Source organism: Pelophylax lessonae, assembly GCF_965119305.1.
Source record: "Pelophylax lessonae genome assembly, chromosome: 13".
Taxonomy (NCBI): domain Eukaryota; kingdom Metazoa; phylum Chordata; class Amphibia; order Anura; family Ranidae; genus Pelophylax; species Pelophylax lessonae.
Window position 1 is genome coordinate 41250964 of NC_138780.1, and position 26513 is coordinate 41277476.

General features: G+C 42.7%; 1 protein-coding gene across 4 annotated transcripts in view; it reads left to right on the forward strand.

Annotated features, from left to right (window-relative positions):
• Positions 1 to 26513, forward strand: part of LOC309543374 (Fc receptor-like protein 3) — a 69179-nt gene that overhangs the window by 26012 nt on the left and 16654 nt on the right. Inside the window, exons 5-7 of one of the 4 annotated variants that reach the window (XM_082242846.1) lie at positions 13972 to 14244; positions 20868 to 20906; positions 26279 to 26344. In XM_082242846.1, coding sequence (XP_082098972.1) covers positions 13972 to 14244; positions 20868 to 20906; positions 26279 to 26344 — 378 coding nt within the window. The remainder of the gene's footprint in view (positions 1 to 13971; positions 14245 to 20867; positions 20907 to 26278; positions 26345 to 26513) is intronic. The other 3 variants (XM_082242848.1, XM_082242847.1, XM_082242849.1) reach the window with 3 other exon arrangements.

The following is a 26513-nucleotide window of genomic DNA, read 5'->3' on the forward strand; positions in this document are numbered from 1 at the left end:
GAAGCTCAAAACATGTGTATTATCAGCGCATACGAAAATAAATGCTACTGTATTTATAAATAAAAGGTGCATTTGAAATAATAAAAAACAATATGATGTCCAAACTTTTGACTTCTTTCTTTAATAACTACATAACACAGTACTTGTACTTTTACTTTCAGTACTTAAGTAGCAATTTTTTTTTCAAAACTACTGGTACTTTTACTTTCAGTACTTGAGTAGCAAAATTAAAAAAAAAAACTACTTGCAATACTTAAGTACAAAAAATGTTGAATACTTTAGTACTTCTACTTAAGTCACTTTTTGATCGAGCACTTCCACTTCTACTCAAGTCACTTTTTGATCAAGCACTTGTACTTTTACTCAAGTATGGGTTTTGAGTACTTTATACAACTCTGTGGACTATGGACCTGTGTCTACACAGGGCTGATTGATGCTGTGCCAGTCACATGACATAAAAAATGCCTTTCAGGATAGAGAATCAAAATAAATAATGAACAGCAATAAAGTGTTTAAAAGCTTCATACAAATCTAAATTTTAAATCAAATGTTTATTATATATATATATATATATATATATATATATATTTTTTTTTTTTTTTTATTTTTTTTTTGCAATGACATGGTGTAGGAGGAATTTTGGTTGCTTGACAATAGTTTTCCCATTGTTCACACTGTAAAGAGATCTGGATCGATCAAATAAAACAGAAAAACTGCTCTTGTGTACCAAAAATGAAAAATAAAAGTAAAAAACATTAAAATGTAAAAATCCGCAAACTCCACTATGAAATATTTATCATAGTAACTACAAGGGATCGACCGATTATCGGCAAAGCCGATATATCGAGGGCCGATATGCACTTTCCCCAATATTTCGGAATCGGCCTTTTGATTTACCGATATTTCGGGAAAGTGCATGTACCGGGGTGATGCCTGCAGCTAGAGGCATCACCCCGGTACAAGTGTCCATAGCCGACAGTCGGCTGACTTGTAATGACAACCGATGCGGCCAAGAAACCGCTCGGCTGTCATTCCAAGGAGTGGGAGGGCACGGGAGGGCACGGGAGGGCACGTCCCCCCCTCCCGCTAGCTTATGCAGCTCGCCCGGGTCTCCTGTCCCACCGGGAGACCCGGGCATCTGACCTTCACCGCCACCATCTGACTGGGTCTCCATCTGCACCGCCACTGTCTGATTGAGTCTCCATTTCTTTGAATTCAGCGCCGCCGAGTACCCGGAAGTGACATCACTTCCGGGTACTGGCGGCGCTGAATTAAAAAACTTGCAGCATTCAAAACAGCCAAACTTGCGCTTTAAGTGCAGAGGAGGGGTTTGGGGTCTTTTAGACCCCCAGATCCCTTTCACCACAGTACCTGTAGACATTAAAAAAATAAATAAATAAATAAATTTTTTAATGTCCGAAAATATCGGCAGATATCGGCTGATACCGATATCCGATGACCAAAATATCGGTATCGCGGTAAAAAAACTATATCGGTTGATCACTAGTAACTACACTAGTTTTAGACATTGAACTGCACTAGAAAAACTTGAGCAAAAAAAAAAACTATTTTCCCAAATACATGTGCTAAAATAATTACTCATAAATAAGTGCATCCAGGGCTGCTAATAGGGCAGTACAGCCAGCCCTCCTTTACTGGGCTCAGGCCCCATCAGTTCAAAAGGGGGGCATAGGCACCTGCTGAGCAAGAGGGCTGGCTGTACTGTCTTATTGAAGACATCAATCCTCTTCTGCCTCCCTCTGCAGCGCTGCCAGCTTCTACTCTTTCTCCCTCTAGCTGCACTGCAGGGGGAATAGTTCTAGCACCTGCGTCGCTTCCATCTGTCCAGGCCCCCCTGTGTGTCCCTGCTCTCCTCTTCCGCCAGCGGCTGCTGCAGGCACACAGATAGATGTTTCAGGATGAAGAGCGGAGGAAGGAGCTGGTAAATATGTAATTTACTGTCTCCTTCCTTCCTGAATGAACACAGTGAGTGATCGGTACCAATCACTACTGTGTCCTTTCATCACTGAAGCATAGTAAACTGTGTTTGTGAATGAGCAGGAAGCCTTAGAGCACTTCCTATTCATTCATCTGTGCAGCTAAGGTTGCAGAGAAAGGGACTGATAAATCTATGTCCTCAGTCACTTTTGGCCGGTTGTGGGGTCAGTCAGGGAGGCTTTTTTTTTTTTTTTTTAAACAATATTTTATTGAAACTCAACGCGGTACATGAACATAAACAGTGAGCATGAGTACAATATATACATCTCTCGCTATAATATCAGTGACAACGCGCTCTGCTAAGTGCCATAGCATTTGCGAAGAATTCCTTGCGCAGTACTGCTAGATCATCTTATGCAAAGTCGGGTAATATTTTGTCTAACACATGACATGGGGGAGGGGTGAGATATAGGAGTACATGTGGGTAGAACAGCCTCTGGGGCTAGACAAGACATAGATTGAGTCAAAAGCGTAAGGCTAAAAGGGGAAGGAAAGGGAGGGGGGGAAGGGATGGGGGGAATATTGGGCACCCTATTATATATTGGTGGTAGATGAGAATCTGTATCAGCTGAACTATGGGGAAATAACTGATGTTCTTTGATGAACAACACTGCATAATAACTCAGAAGAGCCCCGTAATCACTTAAACAACCCTATATTCACGTAGGCATCATAGTGGTTAAATTCACTGACAGATAAGTGGGGGCAGTCTCTTTAAGCGGGCGTGTTCCCGCAACTGCGTATCTGTCCACTAAGGTAGTATTGTGGTCCTAGATCATGCCAGAGGTGGAAGCTGATTGTCCGTCGGATCGCGGAGGGTGGATGGGGAATAGGCAGTTCCATTTGCGGTCAAACTTTGTTTGGGGCTGGCGTGGATCTACTGAGAGGCCCACTGATTCTGTGGCTCTCAATGCCAGAAGAGCAGTAAACAACTCCGAAACTGTGGGGGCAGTGTCCGACAGCCAATGGCGTAATATCAGCCTGCGGGCCGACATCAGGCAAGTCACTATCCACGGTTTATGGAGGGACAGAAGCTTCCAAGAGTTCTTTGGCAACGAAGTAGTATCTTTGTCCAGGCAAGTGAAGAGTAGGGGGTATATATCCTGAGGGAGTAGTACCCCTGTCTGTTTTGCTATATAGCGAGTCACTCTATCCCAGAACGATGAGATTTGGGGACAAGACCACAACGTGTGCAGGAGAGAGGGGAAGCGTTCCTGGCATAGAGTGCAGTGATGATGGGCGATGTCTTTAGACCAGCGGATGTGCGGGAGGTATGCTCCATGTAGAATCTTGAATTGTTGCTCCCTCCAGAACTCATTAGAAACAAATGTACGGGTGGCAAGGTACCCTTTCAGGATCTTCTGATGAGCATTAGGAGAATTGAGCATCTTATTCCAGGATTTGGCCACAGAATTCGAGGTCCCCTTTAGAAGTTCCTGGTTGAGAGGCCTGTACAGCTGTGATATCCTGTGTGTACCCTGCTGTATCCATGAGTCCAAAAGGGTTGGGCAAAAGTGTTGAGAGGGAGTACGGCACAAATCTGTTACATAGCTTACACATTGCCTAAAGTAAAGATAATGACCGCGGGGGAGACCATAGGTTTCCGCAAAACACGAGAAAGCCAGTGGTCTGCCCGTGCTCATGTCAAACAGTTGGGATATCAGCTTAATCCGCTTTGATGACCACGTCTCATAAACCGAATGCTGCTGCGCCTGTAGGAACCCGGGGTGGCGGTGGATGGGTAGATACCTAGATGACCGCTGGGGAGACCCTAGTCTCTTCCGCACTTCTCGCCATGCCGCCACCGTATCTCTAATCAAGATGTTGTTGCGGAGAGAGATAGGGAGTTCCCCTGTCCCACAATGCAGTAATGCAGTCAGATCATGAGGAGCAGCCATCTGAGATTCTAACAACTAATTGTTATATCGGGATTCCTGGCTGAGCCAGTCCAGGCAACCCCTTTAAAAGGCATACAACATTATACATTCTAGTGTTTGGAAGATCCACTCCCCCATCCCTTTTGGCCAAATGTAGTTTGCTGAGTGATATGCGTGGCCTCTTCTCCTTCCAGAGGAAACAGGAGAGCGCCTTATGTAGCCTGGTGACATCGGTATGTTTCAGAAGCAAAGTAATTGTTTGCAATGGGTATAGCAATTTCGGGAAAGTAGTCATTTTGTACAGGTGACACTGCCCGAAAAAGGACAACGGTAGCTTGGCCCACGATTTCATCTCCGCTATCATTTTGTCGAGGACCGGCGTGTAGTTAAGGTGGTATATGGAGGAAGGGAATCGCCCGACTTTGACCCCAAGATATGTAATGTGTGATGTAGCTATGCGTAGAGTCGAGGAAGCCGCCCACGACGGGGTGCGAGTGGTGTTAAGGGGCAAGATTTCACTTTTATTAAAATTTATACGCAGGCCCGAACACAGACGGTAATCAGCAAAAATAGATTGTATCAGGGGTTTGTCCCAGCCCGGGTTTGACGTAAAAATAAGAACATCATCCGCGAACATATCGGTGCGAAGTTCTTCTGTTCCCACCCTGATGCCCTGCAGATCTGGATGCATCAGTAGGACCCTGGACAATGGCTCCAGAGCCAAGTTGAACAACAGGGGGGAAAGCGGGCATCCCTGTCTCGTCCCCTTGAAAAGGCGAAAAGACGGAGATGTATGTCCCGCTATCATTACTTGTGCCTCCGGGGAAGCATACATCATTCGAATCAGGTGCAGAAATTTACCAGAAAAGCCCACATGGGTAAGGACGCGATCTAACCATTGAATATTCACGTTATCAAAGGCCTTTTCGGCGTCGAGGGTTATGATCGCTGCGTCTGCGCTCGGGTCTGTTTTGGATACTTCTAGTGCGAGTAATACCTTCCTTATTCATCCCCCTGCTTGTGTGGGATGAATAAGTGAGTGCATGATGGATGCCAACCTGTCTGCCATTAACTTAGAAAGCAGCTTGGAGTCCACATTAAGTAGTGATATCGGTTTATATGAACCTGGGTCTAATGGGTCCTTCCCCTTTTTATAGATTCATTTGATGTGTGCTTAGTATCCCGTAGGGAGATAGGGGTGGCCATCTAATATGTGATTAACTACAGACAATAGTGTCGGCGCTATTGAGTCGACCGCCAGTTTATAGAATTCTGGTGTGTACCCGTCAGGGCCAGGAGACTTCCCCGGTGTAAGCGTTTTGATGGCTGTGGTTATTTCCTCCAGGGACAGTGGCGCGTTTAGCTGTGACAGTTGTTCCGAGGTAAGCGTTGGAAGGCAGACTTTAGAAAGCCACTCCGAAGCCATCCTCTCATCCATTGGGTCATGACTGTATAAGTTTTGGTAGAACTGTGCAAATACCCTATTAATGTCCTTTGGTTCGTCCACTAGTTGGCTGTCAGCGTCTCTGAGGGCAGACACCTGTGTTGGGGTAAAGGGTCCTCGGCATAGAGAGGCCAATAGCTTTCCCGGTTTGTTTCCATAGCAATGGAACTTCCATTCCTGGTGTGATCTATAAAGCTGCTCTCTTTTCTCAGCCCACTCATCAAAGATTGCCTTGGCAGACCGTCAGCGGTCCCTATTCTCAGGGGAGTTGTGGCTATGTAGCGCAGCTTGCGCCGCTCTTAAGGAGGAGCTGGCCGTTTCAAATGTTTTGGAGAGTTTCCTCTTATACGCCGCGGCATAAGATATGAGACGGCCTCTCAGCACGGCTTTCCCAGTCTCCCAAAGGAGGGTGGGAGATACCGAGGGTGACTCGTTTTGTGAGACAAATTCTGACCAGGCCTCCTTGATGAGAGAGGAGACCCCTGGGTCCCTGGCGAGGTATGAGGGAAAGCGCCAACATTTCGCAGCAGGAGTGGAGGTGTAAAGGGTAATGGTGACTGACACCGGAGCGTCGTCAGATATGGCAATGTCGTGTATGAGGGGAGATACCGTATAGGGGAGTAAGCTAGGGTTTGCAAAGATGTAGTCTATCCTGGTGAGCGTTTGATGAGGGTGAGAATAAAAAGAGTATTCCTTGCCTTCAGGATTATACAGACGCCACACATCAGAAAGTTGAATGCTATCCGCAAAATCCTGCAAAAGTGAAGAGTGACGTAGAGTTGGGTGCTGGAGCGCCCTTGAAGCCGAGGACCTGTCCTCCGCCGGGTGCATGAGTTGGTTGAAATCTCCCGCTACAAGTAGCGGAAGATGGAGATACGGAGCTAATGTCTGCGCCACCGATTGAAAGAACGGCATCGAGGGCGTGTTGGGAGCGTAGATAACCGCTAATACCCATTCCCGTTGCGCCGTGTCTATATGAATCACCGCTATACGTCCCGCTGTGTCTATCACTGACTGTTTTAGGGTAGCAGGTGATGAAAGTCTTTTGCTTCCAGGTGTGTTTCCTGCAGAACCGCAATGTCAGCTCTCAGACGTTTCAGGTGTCTGAGAACTGCCATCCGCTTGTTAGGTGATCTAAGGCCCTTAACATTCCACGATATGATACTCATGGAGGGTCCCAAAGGGACGGTGACATATGATGACTAAGAACTGTAAGTGGAGGCGCCCTTATGGCCGTGCCCCGTGTTAGCATACGTGTAGGGCAGTCTGAGACGTTCAGCACAATATCGCAGAAGGCAGGTGCAGTGGGTGTAGGGAAGGATAAAGGGAGAGGCCCAACTGGGGCCGAGGAAATCCAAGGGGAAAAACATGGAATGGAGGTGTGGAACTTCACTTTTTTCCTCATGTGAGCTCGCTCACGCATTGGACAGCTTTACCAGGTCCAGTAAAGTATGCCCTCGCAGCTGGCTCTCCGCAGTCAACAAAGATCAACACTGTGTGGAACTAGAGCGGGGGTCCCAGCCAATGAAAGGAGGCCGCATACCACTGGAAAGGCAAGGCTGTGCAGGCATGGTGGCCGGCGTGCATGGTGCAGACCATAAAAGGAGGATGGACCTGAGCTCATAAAACAAAAACAAAATTAAATGCAAGTAGCACTGAAGCCCTTAAGGGGCAATGTACCCACAACAGTCAGAGTGCATAACATGTTATACAGAGCATGACAGTAAACCTGAATCAGTAATAAACATAATGGCATACACATAGTTACCATGAACCAGGTAGAGGCATGACCGCAGTGAAACACAGGATATGCACAGAAGGCGCCCGTTTGGGTAGAAAGTGTGGTAAACAAGCTGGCGTCAGGAAGAATGTCAGCGTGGCCTGTGGCGATAAGAGGGGCCGTTCACTTGTTGCTTTTTTGCTGGGTCTTTCCTGGGACTCTGTTGTCCCCTGGCGCCCTGGGGGCGCTGGGGAGATGGTGTAGATGGAGGATCCAGAACGATGTTGAAGTGGCGTTGCAGAAAGTGATAGGCCTCTTCAGGCACAGAGAAGGATTTCTGTTCTCCGGATAGATCCGCTAAGCGTAATATTGCCGGGTATGCCAAAGTGAATTTTATGGACTTGTGAAATAGGGCCTGGCAAATCGGTTGGAAAGCCTTCCTACGGCGGGAAACCTCCTGGGAGTAATCTGCGAAGATCAGCAGCTTATGGCCGTCGACTTGTAAAACTTTTGAGTGGCGGAAGGATTTCAGGATATTTTGCCGGTCCATATAGTTAAGGTATCGCACTATGATTGATCGCGGGGTGCGTCTGTCATTGGAGGGGGCTCCCAGGCGATGGGCGCGTTCCACTGAGCACGGCGACTGGATCCCCAGAGCCGCAGAAAGGCGCGCCGAGGCTATCTCACAAAGAGAGTCAACTCCATAGGATTCTGGCAGTCCAATGATCCGGAGGTTATTTCTCCTGGATCTGTTCTCCAGATCATCCACTTTGTCTAAAAGATACCTCTGAGTCTGCCTGGCCTGCTGATCCATTGCAAAGGATCCCTGAAGCTCATCATCCAGGTCAGACATCCTGTGCTTTATCTCATTGAGCCTGTGAGCATGGTCTCCTATGTCCTTCCGGATCTGAGCGATCCCCTCAGAGATTGCTTTGTCCACTGCATCCTTTATTGTGGGTGACAGCAGGGTGGCCACCGCCTGAGCCAAGGAAGATATCTGGGCATCAGGGATAGAGGTGACTGACTGACCATGTATCGCTGGTGCTGGAGGAGGAGGGGCGGCGTCCGCCATGTCTGCCTCTGCGGAGGCCGCAGTAGAAGCCGCGGTCTTGATTAGTGCTGCTGGCGGACCGCCGCCGTGCTACAAGTAGCGGTCCATCGCTGCTGGGTCCCCGGGTCACAGGCAGAGGTATGGCAGCGTCTTCGGGCTCAGATGGGCAAGTTATGACGGTTAGTATGCCGATTCACCCTGGAGCCGATGTCCTGCGCTGCCTTCTACATGGGCGCCGGAACTGGAAGTCCAGGGCGGCTTTTTCTAACAGCAGCCCTGAGTGCATCTAAAAGTCCAAATGAATCCTTAAAAAGTCCATGTGACAAATAGCTAAATATGTTCCTCTGTTATGTGCTCATATATGAATTATTACCAAAGGTCAGTTAAATCCATGCTTCAGAAACACCACCGCAATGGTACAAATGCAGGCTTACCAGCTGTAAATTACCCTCTAATTAAAGGAAAGTCATATGGAGCTCATGGATTAAAGAATGAATGAGAATCACATCTCTTCTGCAGGTAACCAGGAAGAAGTCACATATGACGAAACATGTAGGGCAGAGCTATGTGCTAACATCATCGCATTCTCGGGTTCTAGGAAGTGAGGGTGAATTTGTTGTATTTGCTAGCTGGATAAGGCTTTCAATGCGCAATCATTTACATTTTTTATGTAACTGCAATTTGTGGCTTAATAAATATTGTTGTGAGGATTTTACACTATGTGGAGTGTTTGCTTTATATCCCTTCATGAGTGCTGCTCAAATGGTGATAGGAGGAGGATTTCTAAGAGGATTCTTGTTGCCCTAGAATATTACCAGCAGAAGTGATGTGGTTCTCATACATTCTTTAATCTATGAGCTTCATATGACTTCTCTTTAGATAGAGGGTCATTTACAGTTAGTAAGCCTGTATTTGTACCATTGAGGTGGTGGTTCTGAAACATGGATTCAAATACACATTGGTGGTGCTTAACTGATCCTTTGTTATAATTCATAGTTACATAGTTTGTCTAGTTGAAAAAAGACACGAGTCCATCTAGTTCAACCAATAAAAGGAAAAAAATTATAAAAAAAATCATACAATCTTATACCCACAGCTGATCCAGAGGAAGGCAAAAAACCCTAGCAAAGCATGATCCAAGTGCTCCAGTAGAGAAAAAAATCCTTCCTGATCCCCTGTGAGGCAATCGGATATTCCTGGATCAACTTTACCTATAAATGTTAATATCCGGTTACTGTATATTATGTGCATTTAGGAAATAATCCGGGCGTTTTTAAAGCAATCTACTGAGCTGGCCAGAACCAGCTTTTGAGGGAGTCTATTCCACATTTTCACAGCTCTTACGGTGAGGAAACCTTTCCGTATTTGGAGATCAAATCTCTTTTCCTCCAGACGTAGAGTGCCCTCTTGTCCTCTGTGTTGACCTTAAAGTGAATAACTCAACGCCAAGTTCTCTATATCGAGCACTTATGTATTTATACATGTTGATCATATCCTCCTTAATCTCCTCTTCACAAGAGAGAATAAATTCAGTTCCTCTAATCTTTTCTCCTAGCTGAGCTCCTCCATGCCTCTTATCAGTTTGGTTGCCTTCTCTGCACTTTCTCCAGTTCCCCGATATCCTTTTTGAGAACTGGTACCAAAACTGAACTACATATTCCAGATGAGGTCTTACTAATGATTTGTACAGGGGCAAAATTATATCTCTCTCTCTCTCTCTGGAGTCCATGCCTCTGTTAATACAAGAAAGGAAGGACTTTGCTTGCTTTGGAATCCGCAGCTTGGCATTGCACATTATTATTATGATCCTTTCCCACCATTGATTCCCCAGCCCCCCCCCCCAGTATGTATGATACATGCATATTCTTAGCCCCCAAGTGCATATCTTTACATTGATCAACATTTAACCTCATTTGCCACATAATTGTAAGGACCAATCAGCACTGTCCAGACAGAGGGTCAGGGGTCCTACAGCCTCATAGGACAATAAGGGAAGAATGAAAACTCCTCATACAAGCGTTAACCAGACACTTAAAGAAGTCACAAGACAGCTATATGCTGATGATGAGAAAAGGTATTTAGCAGTTTATATTTAGTAAAATAATTGCATTTCCATGTTCTGTTTACTGTGGGAGACCAGATATAGTGAATGCAGGGCCCTGGGTTTATTACACGTTAAGCCTTTTTTAGTGTGGTTTGAAGATCTAAGTACTTGTTCTGCGTCTGCATAGGCAGGCGCTTTTCACATGTGGCTCGCCACCTGGTGGAGGAAAATACAGAATACATATTATCATATATTTACGATAAAATTGAAGTTTATATAAAGCCATTGATTTTTTTAAACATTGGATAGAGTTTGCTTTACCACGTTTGATATTGTTTCGTGTAGAATATGTTACGGCTCTACTTGGCCCATGTTTTTTCTATGTTTATGTACACAAGTTTGGAATTAATAAATGCTTTTTATAGTTTTTTAAAAACAAACGTTGTATATGTGATATCAGTGGTTGGTCAATAGGAGATACCATTTAAAAAGCCAATTTTCTTTTTATTTAGGACGATTTAGGTTTAAAAAAAAAAGAAAGCTTTCTGAGGGGAGCATGCATGCAGATTGCAGAGGTAGATATGTCAGTGTAGAGCTCCCCATTGCTCAGGAGAATCAACCAGGCTGCAGCACACACCCCTCCAAGTGAATGAGATCCCCAGCTTCTTAAACACCCACAGTGGCTGGCAATATGGTGCTAGCGGGTGTCTGCACAAATCCCTGCACCAAATCTATCAAGGAAGCCCTTGTCCTCCCCCAAGATGGTGGCTTTCCCAACTCTTAGCAGTGTTTCTCCACTACAGACTGCGCCCATACAGTGGGACACAGTTTAGGAGGGAGACTCAGGCTTGAACTTCAGTGACACTCCATTACAATTACAGGGGGAATGCTCACCACAAAGCTTATTAAATCAATTTAAAAGGATGCTCCAGAAAGCCTGGAGGCAATGCACAGAGGACCTAGAAAATTGTATTGATGGCCTTGAAATGGCCACACAGGGTCACGATTGTGAACTAGAAACCGCAGAGAAGTAAACATCACTCTTCAAACTCACCTTGAGGACTTTGAAAATAATGCTCTAACTTACTGATCCAAGGCATCCTGGAATTGGTTCTGTATTTACAGTCCATGGTTGCAGCCCTCTTTCAGGAACTCTGACCTTCAATTCTGATTGAGCGCCTCGAAATGGACCGGATCCATAGGGTCCTTACTCTTTGTACCCCAGATGCTCCTCTCAGGAACATAGTAGGTAAATTGCATTATTTCCATACACAAGAGCAGAAAGGGACTCTCAATTTTTTAAGATCATGCTTACCAACTGTTCATGGACTTGGCCTCCATCACTATAGTCAAACTTTGGGCTATGAAGCCCCATATTGCAAATCATGATGCAACGCCAAATGCAGATGGGGCTTTCAATTTGCAGTCTCCTTTTCCTACCAGGGGAAATAATACACCTGTCACACTACGGACTACATTTTCAACACAAAATATTAGTGCCCTGGAAGCTAATTACAAAGTATTGGCCCAATGTTACCTGGTCTCTGCTGGAATAGGTAAATATGTTCCACATTACCCATCACCCTATTTATATGGCTGTGGAGCCTATGGAACACATTTGCACATCTGGTGGCCCTGTCCAATTGCATGTTGCTTCTGGAAGGACATTTTTCACATTATTTACACTTCTCTCCACTGTAGTTTCCCATGATCCTCTTCTAGCATTGCTAAGTAACCGGCCTCCAGACTCCCAATTGAAACAGTTTCTACAAGTGACAACAGCCTCTAAAGAGACTATAGTGTAGACTTGGAAATATAACTCTCTTAACATAGCAGAGACTAAGAATAGGGTCACCAAGGCCATGATTAATGCCAAAAATAAAGCAGTTCTCCATGACAGAGTCGCAAAGTATATGAAAGTGTGTTAAACCTGGGTGCACCATTTTATGCCCCCACACTTTGTTGACTCTCTGTTACTTCCCAAACAACTCACCCTTTATCCTACTTACCTCTACCCTACCCAACCCCTTCTTGCTTTAGAGCTCCCTCTGCACGCCGGACCGCTAGGAGAGGATTCATCACATCATATCCTTGGGGAATTTACTTTTTACAATAGGCAAGCTCATTTGCTAAATTTTCCTGTCCTTGTGGACTTGGACTGTAGTCCTGGTCCAGTGCCCACCTACTTTTTGGGTATCCCGGTTTCCGCCGGACTGGTCAGTCTGGTTCCTACCGGGTTAGCATCCAGGCTGTGCCCCTACGCCATGGGACTCCATCTCTTTCAGCATGTATCATAGCATATATGGAATGAAGCAGTGATATGACATAAAGCATCTGGTCCCTGAAGAAGCCACTGTGTATGCCTCAGCGAAACATGTAGGACCCATGAAAGTCACATTGCTGTCCATTATCAAGATCATGCTATATTTGTACACTATGTGGTTCTCTGCTAACTATGTATGTCTATGCACTTTAATAAAGTTATTTGAATTTTATATGTAGTACTTCATATGTTTACAGACCATTTCACAGCCCTTGAAAATCCCAAACTTTGCAGGGTGATAGTCTGGTAGCCTCCTAGGTCTTTTGGACTGGTCGCCCAGCAAGACTACCCCTGACCAATTTTGTTTTCTAGTACGCACAGGGATGTGGCTGTGATTGGCTGTTATTTTGAGCCAACATTTCAACAAATTTTTTATACATATTTGTTATTTATTAACCTAATACATTTTTATTCTTTAGATTAGGTGGAAATTCTGTAAGTGATGTGTTTGTGTGCGCTAATAATGAGTTTAATATTTATTTATTTTTTTAAATATCCTTTTGCTAAACATTTGTGCAACTATCATGCAGCCTATAAAATCAATAGCTCCATTGATCCCGTGCTTTTAGAACATATATAGCCTGGGATGGGGGTGGAGGGCTTATAGGAAACACATGCATAATGGTTTGAGTCAATTTTATACAGTTAAAATACAGTTAAAATGTTTTATTATAATATATATATATATATATATATATATATATATATATATATATTATTTTTAAATATAAAATATAATAATATAATTTATTATAAATTATTTATAATTTATTATATTTGTGAACATTTTATAAACACATATATATACATTTTTTATATATATAAAATATAATAATATAACTTATTATAAATTATTTATAATTTATTATATTTATAAACATTTTATAGTGAATATTTTGCATATTTTATATCTACCTCAAAAAGAACCATTTTTAAGGAATTAGTCACTCCTGACTGACTAATGTGTGGATGTACACTACAGCTTAATTCACTGAATTCTGTAACCAGGCTTTTTACAACAAGTAGTAAGGAGACAGAGAAAATGTGAAAAGGCGCCTGCAGTTTTGCCTGCTGGCTGAATAGAAGGCTACATAATATTCATATGAAAAATGTCATATTTACCTGACTAAAATGAAAGAAATATATTTTCAAAATGATTTTTATGGGATTTCCAAAATACTTGTTATGGATTTAAAAATAAAAAAGTATAAAACCACTACATTACCATATTTATTTTACACGATCATCTTATTGCAGCTCATAAAAAATTGACATAACTTTGTTATCCTCAGCTTGAGTTTCAGTGTTCAGGTAGACTGCTGGCTGGTTTTCTCTCTTTGGACATTAGTCCTTAAGCCTTTCAGTTGGGATCATCTGACTAATGCCTTGGTATTTGGTCAAGTGATTGGCACAAGAAAGACCCCTTATGTAACAATCAACTGTATTTTATTAAAAATATTTGGACATTAAAACTTGATTCATGTACATTATTTTTTTTCATTTTTGTATTTTAGATCTGTTCACACCTCCAGTTCTAAGACTGGTAGAAGGTGATCACACCTACCTAACATGTGATACTAGCCTCAGTCCGCTAAGAGAAACAACAGAATTGCACTTTGCTTTCTATAGAGATGGACAGAATGTTCAGAGCTATAGCACGGCTGGTAGATTTTCTATTCCATCTGCCTTGTTGAAGGATTCTGGGAGTTACACGTGTCAAGTGAGAACTTCGACCAGTGAAGCGGAGAAGACCAGTTTGCCCCTTTATGTAGAAGCTAAAAGGAAAGGTGGGTAAAAATAGTGTTGCTCACAATGTCATATACTGTAGTTTAACAAGTTTATGATACTTTTGTTATTTTTTTTGTGTTTGTTGGCGGGGTATACAGAGGAAGTGGTTTTAACTATCCTTCGGGGAAGGCTTTGCAGAGTTTCAGCAATGAGCTTGTGGATCAACTGCCTCACAAGGGGATTTACAAGCTCCATAGCCACTATCTGTAAGCATGTATACAGTAGGTTAGAGTAACTGGCTTTCCGAACAGGTCATAACTATTATGGTCAAGAAATATGGGGATATACAGTAGTTAAGTGTCAGGGTAAGGCTACATTTAGGTGCTAAGTTAAGGGTTAAATTAAACCTATACACAATTAATTATTTAGTTTAGATTTTTGGTGTATAGCCAATTCAAATACTAATGTTTGGCTGTCTAACAGGATTTCCTTAGCACAAATGAATATGACCAAGTATAATATGACCTATGAACTAGTACAAAATGTACCATTAGCATATAGTTCCTAGAGCAGTGATGGTGAACCTTGTCACTCCAGATGTTTTGGAACTACATTTCCCAGGAGGCTTAACTACACTGCAGAGTGCATGAGCATCATGGGAAATGTAGTTCCAAAACATCTGGAGTGCCAAGGTGCGCCACTGTCCTAGATGATGTAGAGCACTTTGATATGTGTGATAGATATTGACTGGCCAAAATGTGTCTGGTTTAGCAGGGACTGGCCTAATTTCAAATAGTGTGTGGTTGGCCCTGATCGTCAAAAGTAGTTTGATAAGCTTCTGTCGATGGGACATGTTGGAAAACATTTGTCTATCTGCGACTGCAGCTGCTGATCAGGAAATGAGCTGAGTGGTCTGCTGTCAGAATACTGTGTTCCGGTGGGGGGCTTCCTCCATCCACCTTTTTCGTGTGGTGGAGGAATCCTTTTTTCTTTTTCTTTCATCCGGCTGGCAAAATGAAAATACCTGTCTATGGCCATGTTAAAGTGGGTGTAGGTTTAAAATATGAAAAATGTAGGGGTATTGTGTTTTTTTTTTTAGGAATTATTCTTACCTAGGTGGATGCAGCATCGGTCTATGTGCAACAGCTCCTCTAAAACTTACCTGAGCCCCATCTCAACCCAGCAATGTGCACGAGAGCCTCAGCTCTCCAGGGACTCTCCCTCCTCATTGGCTGAGACAGCAGTAGGAGCCATTGGCTCCTGCTGCTGTCAACCACAAAATGTAGTTCAAATCTCCTATGCTCAAGTGCAAAAATGGGAAGGAAGAGGCAAGTTTCCAATAAAAGTGGATGGGTATGACTGAAGGTCTTGCTGCCACCTCGGGACCAAGGGTATCCGATACAAACTAGAGAAAGATAGCAAAAAAAGGGGCGCACCGACCTAGTGCATTACCACTAAAAACATTTATTAAAATAGTAAAATGCATAAAATATACTCACAAGAATAGTGTGATATCAACAATTCCATGAATGCATGAAAATGACTCAAAGGTGGTCCGGCACTGCGTGATGCTGAACCGCGCGTGATAAATCACACAGAGCTGTTGTGGCTTTGGCTGACTCGTTTTGAGGGCGAACCCCCTTCCTCAGAGCCAAGAAATGCTGCTCATGCATTCATGGAATTGTTGATTCTTGTGAGTATATTTTATGCATTTTACTATTTCAATAAATGTTTTTAGTGGTAATGCACAAGGTCAGGGCGCCCCTCTTTTTGCTATCTTTCTGCTGTCAACCACAGCCAGTGAGCCAATGATAAGAGAGAGGGGGTGGGGTTGAGTTGCGGCACTGTGTCTTAATGGACACTCAGAGCAGCGGCTCAGGAGCGAGCCAGCTGTTTACTCTGGGGGCACTCAGCAGAAGGGCACGACCAGGAGCGCCAGTGGGCAACCCAAGAAGAGGAGGATCAGCTGTTCTGTGTAAACCATTGCACAAAGCAGGTAATTATAACATGTTTGTATTTTTTATTTTTTATTCTTTTAAATCTTGCCTTTAATATCTCTTTAAAATTGGGAGATGACTCCATTGTCTGGAGCTCGAACTGAGTGGATCCAATTTTTTAGACAATCTCAGGAGCTGGAGCTAAGCTGCTATTGCTGGAATGGAGCTAAGGTTAGAATCCAGCTCAGCTCCTGAACCTGGAGTCTGGAGCTGACATGATGCAACCCCTACTTTGTGTTAATTTGTAGTAGCCAAAACAATGTATGAATAGTGTAATAAGGTATTGTTTTAATGTATTTTCTTTGAAATTGTTGATTAAACAATCTCAGTGAACATGATTTTTCATGTATGCAATGCCTAAAAATGAGAAATAGTGTATAATAGAGTTTATCATGAAGCTTTTAAAATTTTGAGCAATAGTTCAATCTCTGCACGTAACAGAGTACTTTCTAGAAATTAATTTCTGTTACATTGCACTTAATACCCAACTACAGACAAAACGTTTTTAGTATCTGTATCTCCTTTTCTCAGTGATGACAACCCCCCCTTTTTCTATAATTGGGGGCTCTCTGGTTTTAAGGCAGAGACACCAGATAAACTAAAAAAAATGACCAGGTCTCCAGGAGTTCCCACTGGGTCCAACATAGATTGGAGTAGTGCTGTAGCACATTCATACAGTACAAAATTGTTTCCCCTGAATATTGGGACTTTTTAGGCACTTTTATGTTTGATCATACAAATGAAAAAATGTTTATAAAAATTATATATTTTATTAATACAAAATTGGTTATTACATATACAAAAAATACATGACAATGTTCAAGCTGTGTGCTTTTAGCTGTGTGCTTCCAACTGATGACACCTTACTACGCACCATCCTGATAACAACTAGATTCCAGGGAATTCAATACTTCCAACCTGAGCACATTCATTATAGTCTTGGAGTTTCAGGGATGGAGTCTTTCAGGTCTCAGTGACACCTGTTTTCTACACTTGTGGCTATTTTACCACAAAAAATTTGAAAATTCTATAATTACAACTTCCCGCCGTGGTTTTTTAATGAACAAGCCTCATATAGGGTGTCAAAAAATTGGGTGGACAAGCAGAAGTTTCAAGAGGATACATGTAATGTTTACGTGCAATGTCATGTGATTGACTTTAGGTGACACCTCCCATAATTCTGATAAAGGAGAGTTTTTGTTCTCTGAAACGCGTAGGATGGAGAAACTTACAACTCCATCATCGCATCCTTCACAGTTGGTGTATTCGCAGTCTATCGTAATGTGTATACATTGTGTCGTGTTAACATTGTCATGTATTTCTTGTATATGTAATAACCAATTTTTTAACATGTATTAATAAAATATATAATTTTTTTTATAAACATTTTTTCATGTGTATAGTCAAACATAAAAGTGCCTAAAAATTCCCAATATTCAGGGGAAACAATTTTATATAGTTCATGAGGGATGTGGCACAGGCAGAGTCTAACCACTAGTATTTTGATGGCATATTCATACAGTGGCTAGAGCAGTGAGCTGATTCTGTAGAGAAGGGAAGAGTGAGAGGAGGAGGTATTTGCAGTATTTTCCTTCTGTGGGAACTAAGGATGAGTCTGGTCATTGGGCAGACAGAAACAATATCCTGCTGCTGGAACAGATGCCCGGACCAAGGGGATAGTCATACTGGTTTTTAGATTTTTTTTGGTCACTGTTATTTTCTTTGACAATGTATTCAAATTATTGCCTATTTGTGGGCTGCGTAGTATAAGGATTGCCCATATGGTCTGGGTAATATAAGGATTGCCCATATGGGCTGCATAGTGTAAGGATTGGCCATACAGTATGTCGATTGCACATTTGCTTTGTCAGAATAGCCAGTCAGCACTATTCAAAGATTTTTTTCTGTGTTGGGAACTAATCACGGAAATTAAAGTTTAGATTATACACTATAGTCACTGTGCATTTAACACAACAAGACCTAAAACAAAACTTTTTATACAAATACTTAATAAAATATTTTACTGAAATTATCGAGACGGATTTTATAAAGTGGACCTAAGCTTTAATTTACTTTCATTAACCGCTTGCCGACCGCCGCAAGTAGATTTACTGCGGCGGTCAGCCCCTGCCAGGCAGAGTGACGTTAATTAACGTCACTAGCCTGGGAGGGTCTGGGGAGCGAGCGCGCGCCCGCGGAGGCGCGCTCCCGCTCCCGCGCGGTCACGGACCCCCCCGCGCGTGTGACCAGCGGACCCGATGTCCGCCGGCCACTCGGCGATCGTCGGGGGAGAGGGAGAATGTCAGGCAGCTTGTGTAAACAAGCCACCTGTCATTCTCCTCGCTGTAAAGACACTGATTACTCGGATCTAGTATGTAGATGCGTTGATCAGTGTCCTTACAGCTAGAGCCACAGCCAATCACAGTAGAAACCATGCCCCTAGGGACACACACAGCCCCTCCCTCCCAAATAAAGTTAACCCCTTCACTGCCAGTGTATTTTTACAGTAACAGTGCATATGTATAGCACTGATTACTGTAGAAATGTCACTGGTAACCCCAAAAGTGTCAAAAATGTCAGTCAAGGGTCCGATCTGTCCGCCGCAATGTCGCAGTACCGCAAAAAAAAAAATCGCAGATCGCCGCCATTACGCGTTAAAAAAAAAACAACAAAAATGACAAAAATCTTTCCCTTTGTTAGTAAACGCGATAACTTTTGCGCAAACCAATCAAAATACGCTTTTTGCAATTTTTTTTACCAAACATAGGTAGGATAAAACAAATTGGCCAAAAATTTTAAAAAATTTTGATTTTTTCATTTTTTTTGGGGAATTTCATATAAAAAAATATGAAAAATATTGCTATTTTTGCAAAATTGTCGCTCTTTTTTTGTTTATAGCGCGTGATCAAAAAATCGCACAGGTGATCAAATACCACCAAAAGAAAGCTCTGTTTGTGGGAAAAAAAGGACGTCAAATTCGTTTAGGTACAGTGTCGCACGACCGCGCAATTGTCCGTTAAAGTCACGCAGTGCCGAATCGCAAAATACCCCCTGGTCTTTTAGCAGGAAAATCCTCCGGGGCTTAAGTGGTTAAAGAATAACATTTGCTTAGATCATTTGCTTAGATCAAATAAAGAATAGTGTCTGAAGCCAAGACTTACCTTGCAAGAATTTCTTTTGCATAATATTCAAGGACCTCCTTCAATGAAGACATTATTTTGGAATGGGCAATGCCATAGCATAATTGGGTTATATAAATGGGCACATATGCTCAGGTTCAATTAATGGAGGGTTTGTTGAATCCTGTTGAAATTTGTAAAACACAAACTTACGTTCGCAGGGGGGGGGGGGGGTGGAACCGGCGGAAAATTCAAATGTAAAACACACCAAACACACTGATACAATTCAAAATAAAATAAATTCACATTATTTTCCCCCCCAGTGCCCTTTCCTGCAGTTTTACTGTACTTTTTATGTATGTATGTATATATATATATATTTGTACGTGTATACATATATATATGTATACAAATATATATATATATATATATATATATATATATATATATATATATATATATATACATACATAAGAAGTACAGTAAAATTGCAGGAAAGGGCACTTGGGGGCAAACTAATGTGAATTTATTTTATTTCGAATTGCATCAGTGTGTTTGGTGTGTTTTACATTTGAATTTGCCGCTGGTTCCACCCCACCTGCGAACGTCATGTCGCAGGAGACGGAAGCCGGGGCACAGAGCATCGGAGGAAGATCCGCCGCCAGACACCGCCGGGATACAACGTTAATATTTAACATATATTTAATATAATATTTTTTAATGTTTTACTTATGTTATAAAATAATTTAAAAAATATAAGTTTATTTATATTTTTGATCTTTTTTTTATTAATTTTTTGTAATATTTGGTATCATTGCGGTGGTCTGGCTGCACACAGCAAAGGCCAGGTTCCTCTGCTTCTGCAGGAAAGTAGTATATGGTGAGCATTACTGATGTGACCTCTTTCTCCAACATATTTCTTGTGTTCCTCTTAGAGCATACGCGTTATATCCTAACACAGTGTTTCTCAACCTTTTTTCAGTTGCAGCACCCTTTAAAACTCAATCTCGAGGCACCTCCTTCTAAAATGTAAAAAAATAAAAAAACGAAACGAACAGTTTTACATATACAGTAGCAGCAACATCCACACACATGGGCCATCCAACGTTAGAAGTGATTTATTCCTCCACTATTGCAAACTGGTACTGACTAGTATTCTAGCGTTTCTTTTCTCCCTTAGTTTCTCTTCTTCTAATTGCTAATGTGACCCCAGTGCTGATGGAGAGGGGAAGAGGAGGAGTAAACAAGGATTCTATGCAAGCACCTGTCATTCTCCTTATTAACCAGTGATGTCATTGGTTGTCAGGATGCCAGTTGCTTGACCCGCATGGTGCCCAGGATTGTAATGCTGCAATGTAAAAACCTGTTGCAATTTGTAGGCATTTTGCCAAGGCACTCCTGAAGAACCAAGGAGGCACACCATGGTGCCATGGCACCCTGGTTGAAAAAGGCTGGCCTACAGATATGATCATAAAAACATTTACTGCAACTCTATTGCAAAGTTATTTGCTTGGGTGGTCCCACATTAACATCACCTTTTTCATGTTTTTTCCCCTCCCTGCCCAGATGAAGCAAACGTGGACAGGAACAGCAATGCCATATCAGGTGGGAGACTTATTTTAATTTCTTTTAGCTCTTGTTGGTCTTTTCCAGATGTCTTTCTCCAAGCATAAGCTGGAAAGGGCAGGTAACGGCTAAAATTAAGTATACAATCCTATGGTCATAGGCTGCCTGTCATTCTCCACAGTGAAGACTTGAAAGTCAATGCAGCACTTACCAACACCTACTTTAATTCTTTAATCATATATATATTATTTTCCCTTCGTAAGCCATCCCTGCCTTGGTCAAACAAACAATGGCAGGGACTGCAAATGGATAAATAAAAAAATTAACTACTGGGCGTTGAGGATATTCTGTTGGATGAAGGTAGCCCTCAAGGTAATGCCTTACCCCATTGCAGGTGCCATGTCAGAGAGTGTTTAGTGCAGTGAGAGGATTTGTGACAGAGAAGCTGGCTTTTAAAAAAAAGGTCTGAATCACAGAGCACTACCAAACACCCACTGCAAATGTTACTGGTAAAATTAATACTATTTTTTAAATATCCATTTAACTAAGAAAAGTCCAAAAAATCTTTCCCTCTTATTCATGCTTTTGCTGCCACTCTTATCAGCAATTTGATCTCCTGATACCTCTCTCCCTTTTTCTTCTTCCCTTCCCTTTGTCAAAAAATTACAAAAATCACCCCCTTACATTTGGCCTTCTTTTCTGAGTCTTTTGGGTCCACATTTGGCACTTTTCCACTGCAAGTACCGGCTCGGCTCCACTCGGCCCTGCTTGGCTTGGTTTGGTTTTCCACTGCATGGTACCGCATGGTATGGTGTTGGAACGGTTTGGTACGGTTTGCTTTTCCACTAATAGTAAGTGGGTGGGATAACAACGATTCTCTGACCAATCAGTGGCTAGTAGTGACAAACAGTCAAGGCTGCATGCAAAGGATTGTGGGATATGGTACCGGTACGGCCCTCTTGGAACCACAACCAAAGTAGTACTGTTTAAGTGAGCCGTACCGTTCGGTTCCATGTATTGGAAAAGCGCCGCCGTACCGTAGCGAACCGTTCCAACACTGTACCATGCGGTACAATGCAGTGGAAAAACGCAAACACGAGCTGAACCGTTCGGTTCCATGCAGTGGAAAAGGGCCAATTTAGGCCTGTGCTTGTTTTGAAAATTCGGTGCCAACACCCTAGGTGCAAAAGCTAAAAAGTTGTCTGGTATTTAATGGCACATCTTTTAACGGTACACAAAGACTGGCATCTTTTCTTGGCACTTAACATTTTTGTTGACCAAAAAAAAAAAAAAAGACCTGAATTGTGTTCATATGCGATGACCTATTTGAACAGCTCATTTACTGCCCCGTCCCTACTAAATTCTTTTATCAAGTATATCTGAATTTTTTCTTTTGTTTGTGCCTGCACAGTTTTAAATATTCTATACATAGCACTATGGGGTAACAACACTCTGCCCTGTCTCTCACAATCTCCAGGCTACAGATTACCCTGTTGCATGCTCTCCAAAAGGAAGCTGTAAGCTGCTGTGCTGATTGTCCATGAAAGGGGCTGCATCCCCCTGTACATTGCATAGGCATATTCCACTGTTGTCACTATTTAAAAAAAAAAGAAAAATACTTGAAAAAACAATTGCAGTCAGACAGAAACAATTAGGAAATCACAGATATAAGGTACGTTGTCAATATAGCTGCCTCATCCTTTTTTTCCTGAGTGGATTTCTCATCCAAAAGCCCCCATATTGGCCTTTTATAAGCCAGCCAATCTAAGATTAAAGGCCAGGTAGTGCAATACGGTTATAGAAAATTCAGTTTGGCTAAATCCTACAATACTTCACTGAGTAGCAAACTTTGAATTTTCTAGATCTGTTGTGGGCAGGGATTTTCTTTAGCTGGAACTTGGTGGAACTCTGGCTCATGCCATCTGCTCCCTGCTCACCACTATCACTTATAAACACAGAAGTCCAGCTTCAGTGTTTACAAGTGACAGCTTGTCTCCCAACGGCGCGCACAGATCTGATATTCTGAGTGGCTCCCACTGAATGCAGGAAGGGGACAGGGGAGATGCAGGTGTATTGTAGATGCCTACACCCTCACTGGATGATTTCTCTGAGTGTGAGAGATACAGTGTGTGGGGAGGTATTAGAGCCGACTTGGTGCTGCAGCATATAAAAGTAAGACATGTGGAAGATTATGGAGCTTTTAAAGAGGTGGGGAGAAGATGGGGCAGTGGAGAGGGGGTTGCATGCAGAGGTCAGAGCTGAAGAGGGGTAAAAATGAGATGTGGATCGAAATGCAGAGGTAAGCAGCTGTGGCAGAAGGCTGAACTCTGTATTGTGTGTGCGTGTGTGTGTGTGTGGTGCACCCCTAAACTCTGCACTCTATATGGAGTGCACCCCTGAACCATGCACTATGTACGTAGTGCACTCCCAAACTCATCACTCTGTGTGCAACCACCGCCAACTCTGCACGTAATACACTCCTTGTATTCAATGCCCCTTTAAGACCCTCACACTGTTAGTGAAATTTGACCACACACACTATTTAAAGCGGTTTGGAAGGTGTGTATGTGTGGGAGGAGGGGTTTTTGGGGGTTCGTGGTTGAGTTCCTGTACCAATTTTCAGAGAAAATAAAAGCCCTGGTTGTGGGTCCATGGTAGCAGGGCCTCTGAACGTCATCCCTATCGAGTTATGAAACCTCATACTTACTCCATTATAGCAACAAACAACATTATATTTGGAATAAAATACTGTGCTGGTAACAGATGAATAGAACTTATTTTCCTGTCTTAATCATGAGTTATAGGAAGGCAACAGACTAACCGAATAAAATAGGCACCATTCAACTGCTGGTAAGATAAAACTTGGCAATAAATGTATATGGTGGGAACTTGCCAAAAGAATGAAGTAATCCAAGGTCAGTAATCCCAACTCCAGGACATACTATGTAACACCCCAAGCCTTGCTTTAGGCAAGGAAGGACATTAACATCCCCTTCTTTACCATAAATTATTCTTCACAATTGGCAACAGTTATCACAAGAGGCATGCCTTGAATGTAGCATACACTGCACATGCACCAGTAGGCAGATGAAAACACTGCAAAAATAAACAGTTTTATGTTTGATTAAGCATTTAAAGAATTTATTGAGGATTCCTAACAAAAGCTTTTTCTTTTGGAAAACAATTAAATTAGTGGGTTTAGTTCCACTTTAAAAACGTCGTCGGTGACATGAGGGGACGGGGCCTCCCGGTGATGTCACTGGGAGGCCACGCCCCTAATGGCTATATAATAAGCTGCAGAGACAGGAGACCGGCATAATCACCAGGACAGCATCGGAAGAAGACCGGAGGAAGAAGAAGACCAGAGGAGTCAAAAGAGCAGAAGGGCAAAAGAGCAGAAGAGCAGAGGGGAGAAGAGCGGAGAGCAGAAGAGGACACACTTAGTGAAAAACGTCAGATTGGCAGACTCCTTAGACAAAAATGTAGAATAGGCAGACAGCAGTACAGAAAAAGAGCCTTAAGCAATAGACTGACCTGGGAGGCAACTCCTCTCCCCTGGTTCCAGTCTCCTGAAGCTATCTGTACTTAGTAGCATCAGCTGTCTCCTATAGCAACAGCAGGTAACTCACAGAAGATGCATGAACTCTGAGGATGATTCTTTCTGGATGCTTTCCCAGGCTCTCCATGGTTCCCTGGTCCATGGCAGAGTCACCTCTGGTACTCCATCTCTGGTCTTCCTCCCTTCCTTCACTCTTCCAAGCAGTATGCAGGCTCTCCCTTCCAGAGCCATGAGCACAGGGTTAGGCCTCAGGCTTCAAGCCTACCCAGCAGCTGTTCCTCACACACCCACCCAGACAGGGGTTTGGGTAGTAAGAGACAGATCACCTGACTTCCTCCAAATAAATAGTCTGTAACGGACCCCCAATACTTCGACCAAGTATTTCTGTCTTAGGTCTCTGGAATCCCATGTGATGCAGTGACTATGGCCCACAATTCCCCCCAAACATCAGCCTAAGCTCGATGAAGGGTAAAACAAAGACTCTTTATTCAACAACTCACTTCCAATATATACAGTCTTAGGTGCTTGATTACATCATATGCAAATGTATGTATACAGAACATTATTAACATACCTGGCCATCTGGACAGAAACAATAGGTAAATGACACTGTAGGCTCAGACAAGATTAGCATTATCATAATTGACTCAACAAACAACAAGCCCAAAACATAGCCGATTACGCATTCCTAGAAGTGTGAACACACACCACCTCTAAACAGATGAAAGCAGAAGACATAGGCTCGCAGACTGCCCGTCTTCGTTTTCAACACACCTTATTATAAGTGTCAATACACATCCCCACAGTAGACAATAGCTTAGTCTTATGTCGTTAGCATCTGTTTAGTCTCTCATTGTGTGAAGTCCTTTGTTGTATAGGCAGCTTAGGCCCAGAGTCTGTGTCTCTTGGGGTGACATGGACTTGAATTCAAAGTAACAGTTCTCCAAGGGTCCCCCAGCATACACCCCCACACAGAGCCGCGCTCCCCTACAAGCCAGGGCCCGTAGTCCGTGGGCAGGAGGCTGGCCTCCACACTCCTCCAGTAGCAAATGGGCATTCGTCACATAGTCTCTCCCAGCATGCTCCGCTACCAGTGTGATTGGCTGAGAGAAACTTACATATCCATAACCTGACTGACTGTAATTTATTACACTAATGCCAAAGGTAACAGTGCCACCTACTGACAGAAGGGAGAAATACAGCCAAACCAGGATTAGGAGGGAAATCCAATGAACACAAGACTATAAATCAGTCAGGCTAGCTACCACCTAGCACTACTAAATTTCCTAGCAACCCTGCTTAGGACAAGGGTGCTACATTTGCACATGTTTATTATGCTAAAACTGTTATAATAAAAGATTGTGAAAACTCACATGGTATAGTGCCCTTAAACGGCACTTAGTTCATCCAGCAATGCTAAATACCAAATGCTCACTTCCGCTCTGCACCTCCGAGTTGGTGTGCTTTCCAATTACAGGAAATTATATAACCAGAAGTCCCCGGAAGTGACATCTATGGTACGCTGCTGCACCTCAACATGTTTTGCAAGTATTGACTATTCCTGAGGATGCACAATACGTGTGAAACTGTTGGGGCGCAGTAGCATACCATAGATATCACTTTTGGTGACGTCTTGTATTATCTCCATGTCAGTTCAGGAGTGTCAGGCTTACATAAAACTATCACATACTAAAAAATGCTACCAGTTATACATAAAAGAAAACCAAAGCCTTTGCTCATTTACAGTACATTCTCCTACGGAAATTTACAAAAATATTGCAAATATGAGCTCACTAAAAATATCTTATATAATTTCACTTTAATGAACTATTTTTTACCATCTCTTTTGCAGAGTCCTCTGATTCTTATGAAATTTTAGCGACTGCACATCCAGGGACCCCACACCCAGTGACAGAAGGTCATTGTGTTATCCATTGTACAATCCTTATAGAACTAATTGTAAAGTTTGGTGTTGCTGTGTGACCTTTTCAAACCCTATTGAAAAATTGCTATGGGTTATACCTAAAGTATGCCTATCAATGTCAGAAGGACTGGCAATATATAGTGGCTACAAGAGGTTATACTGT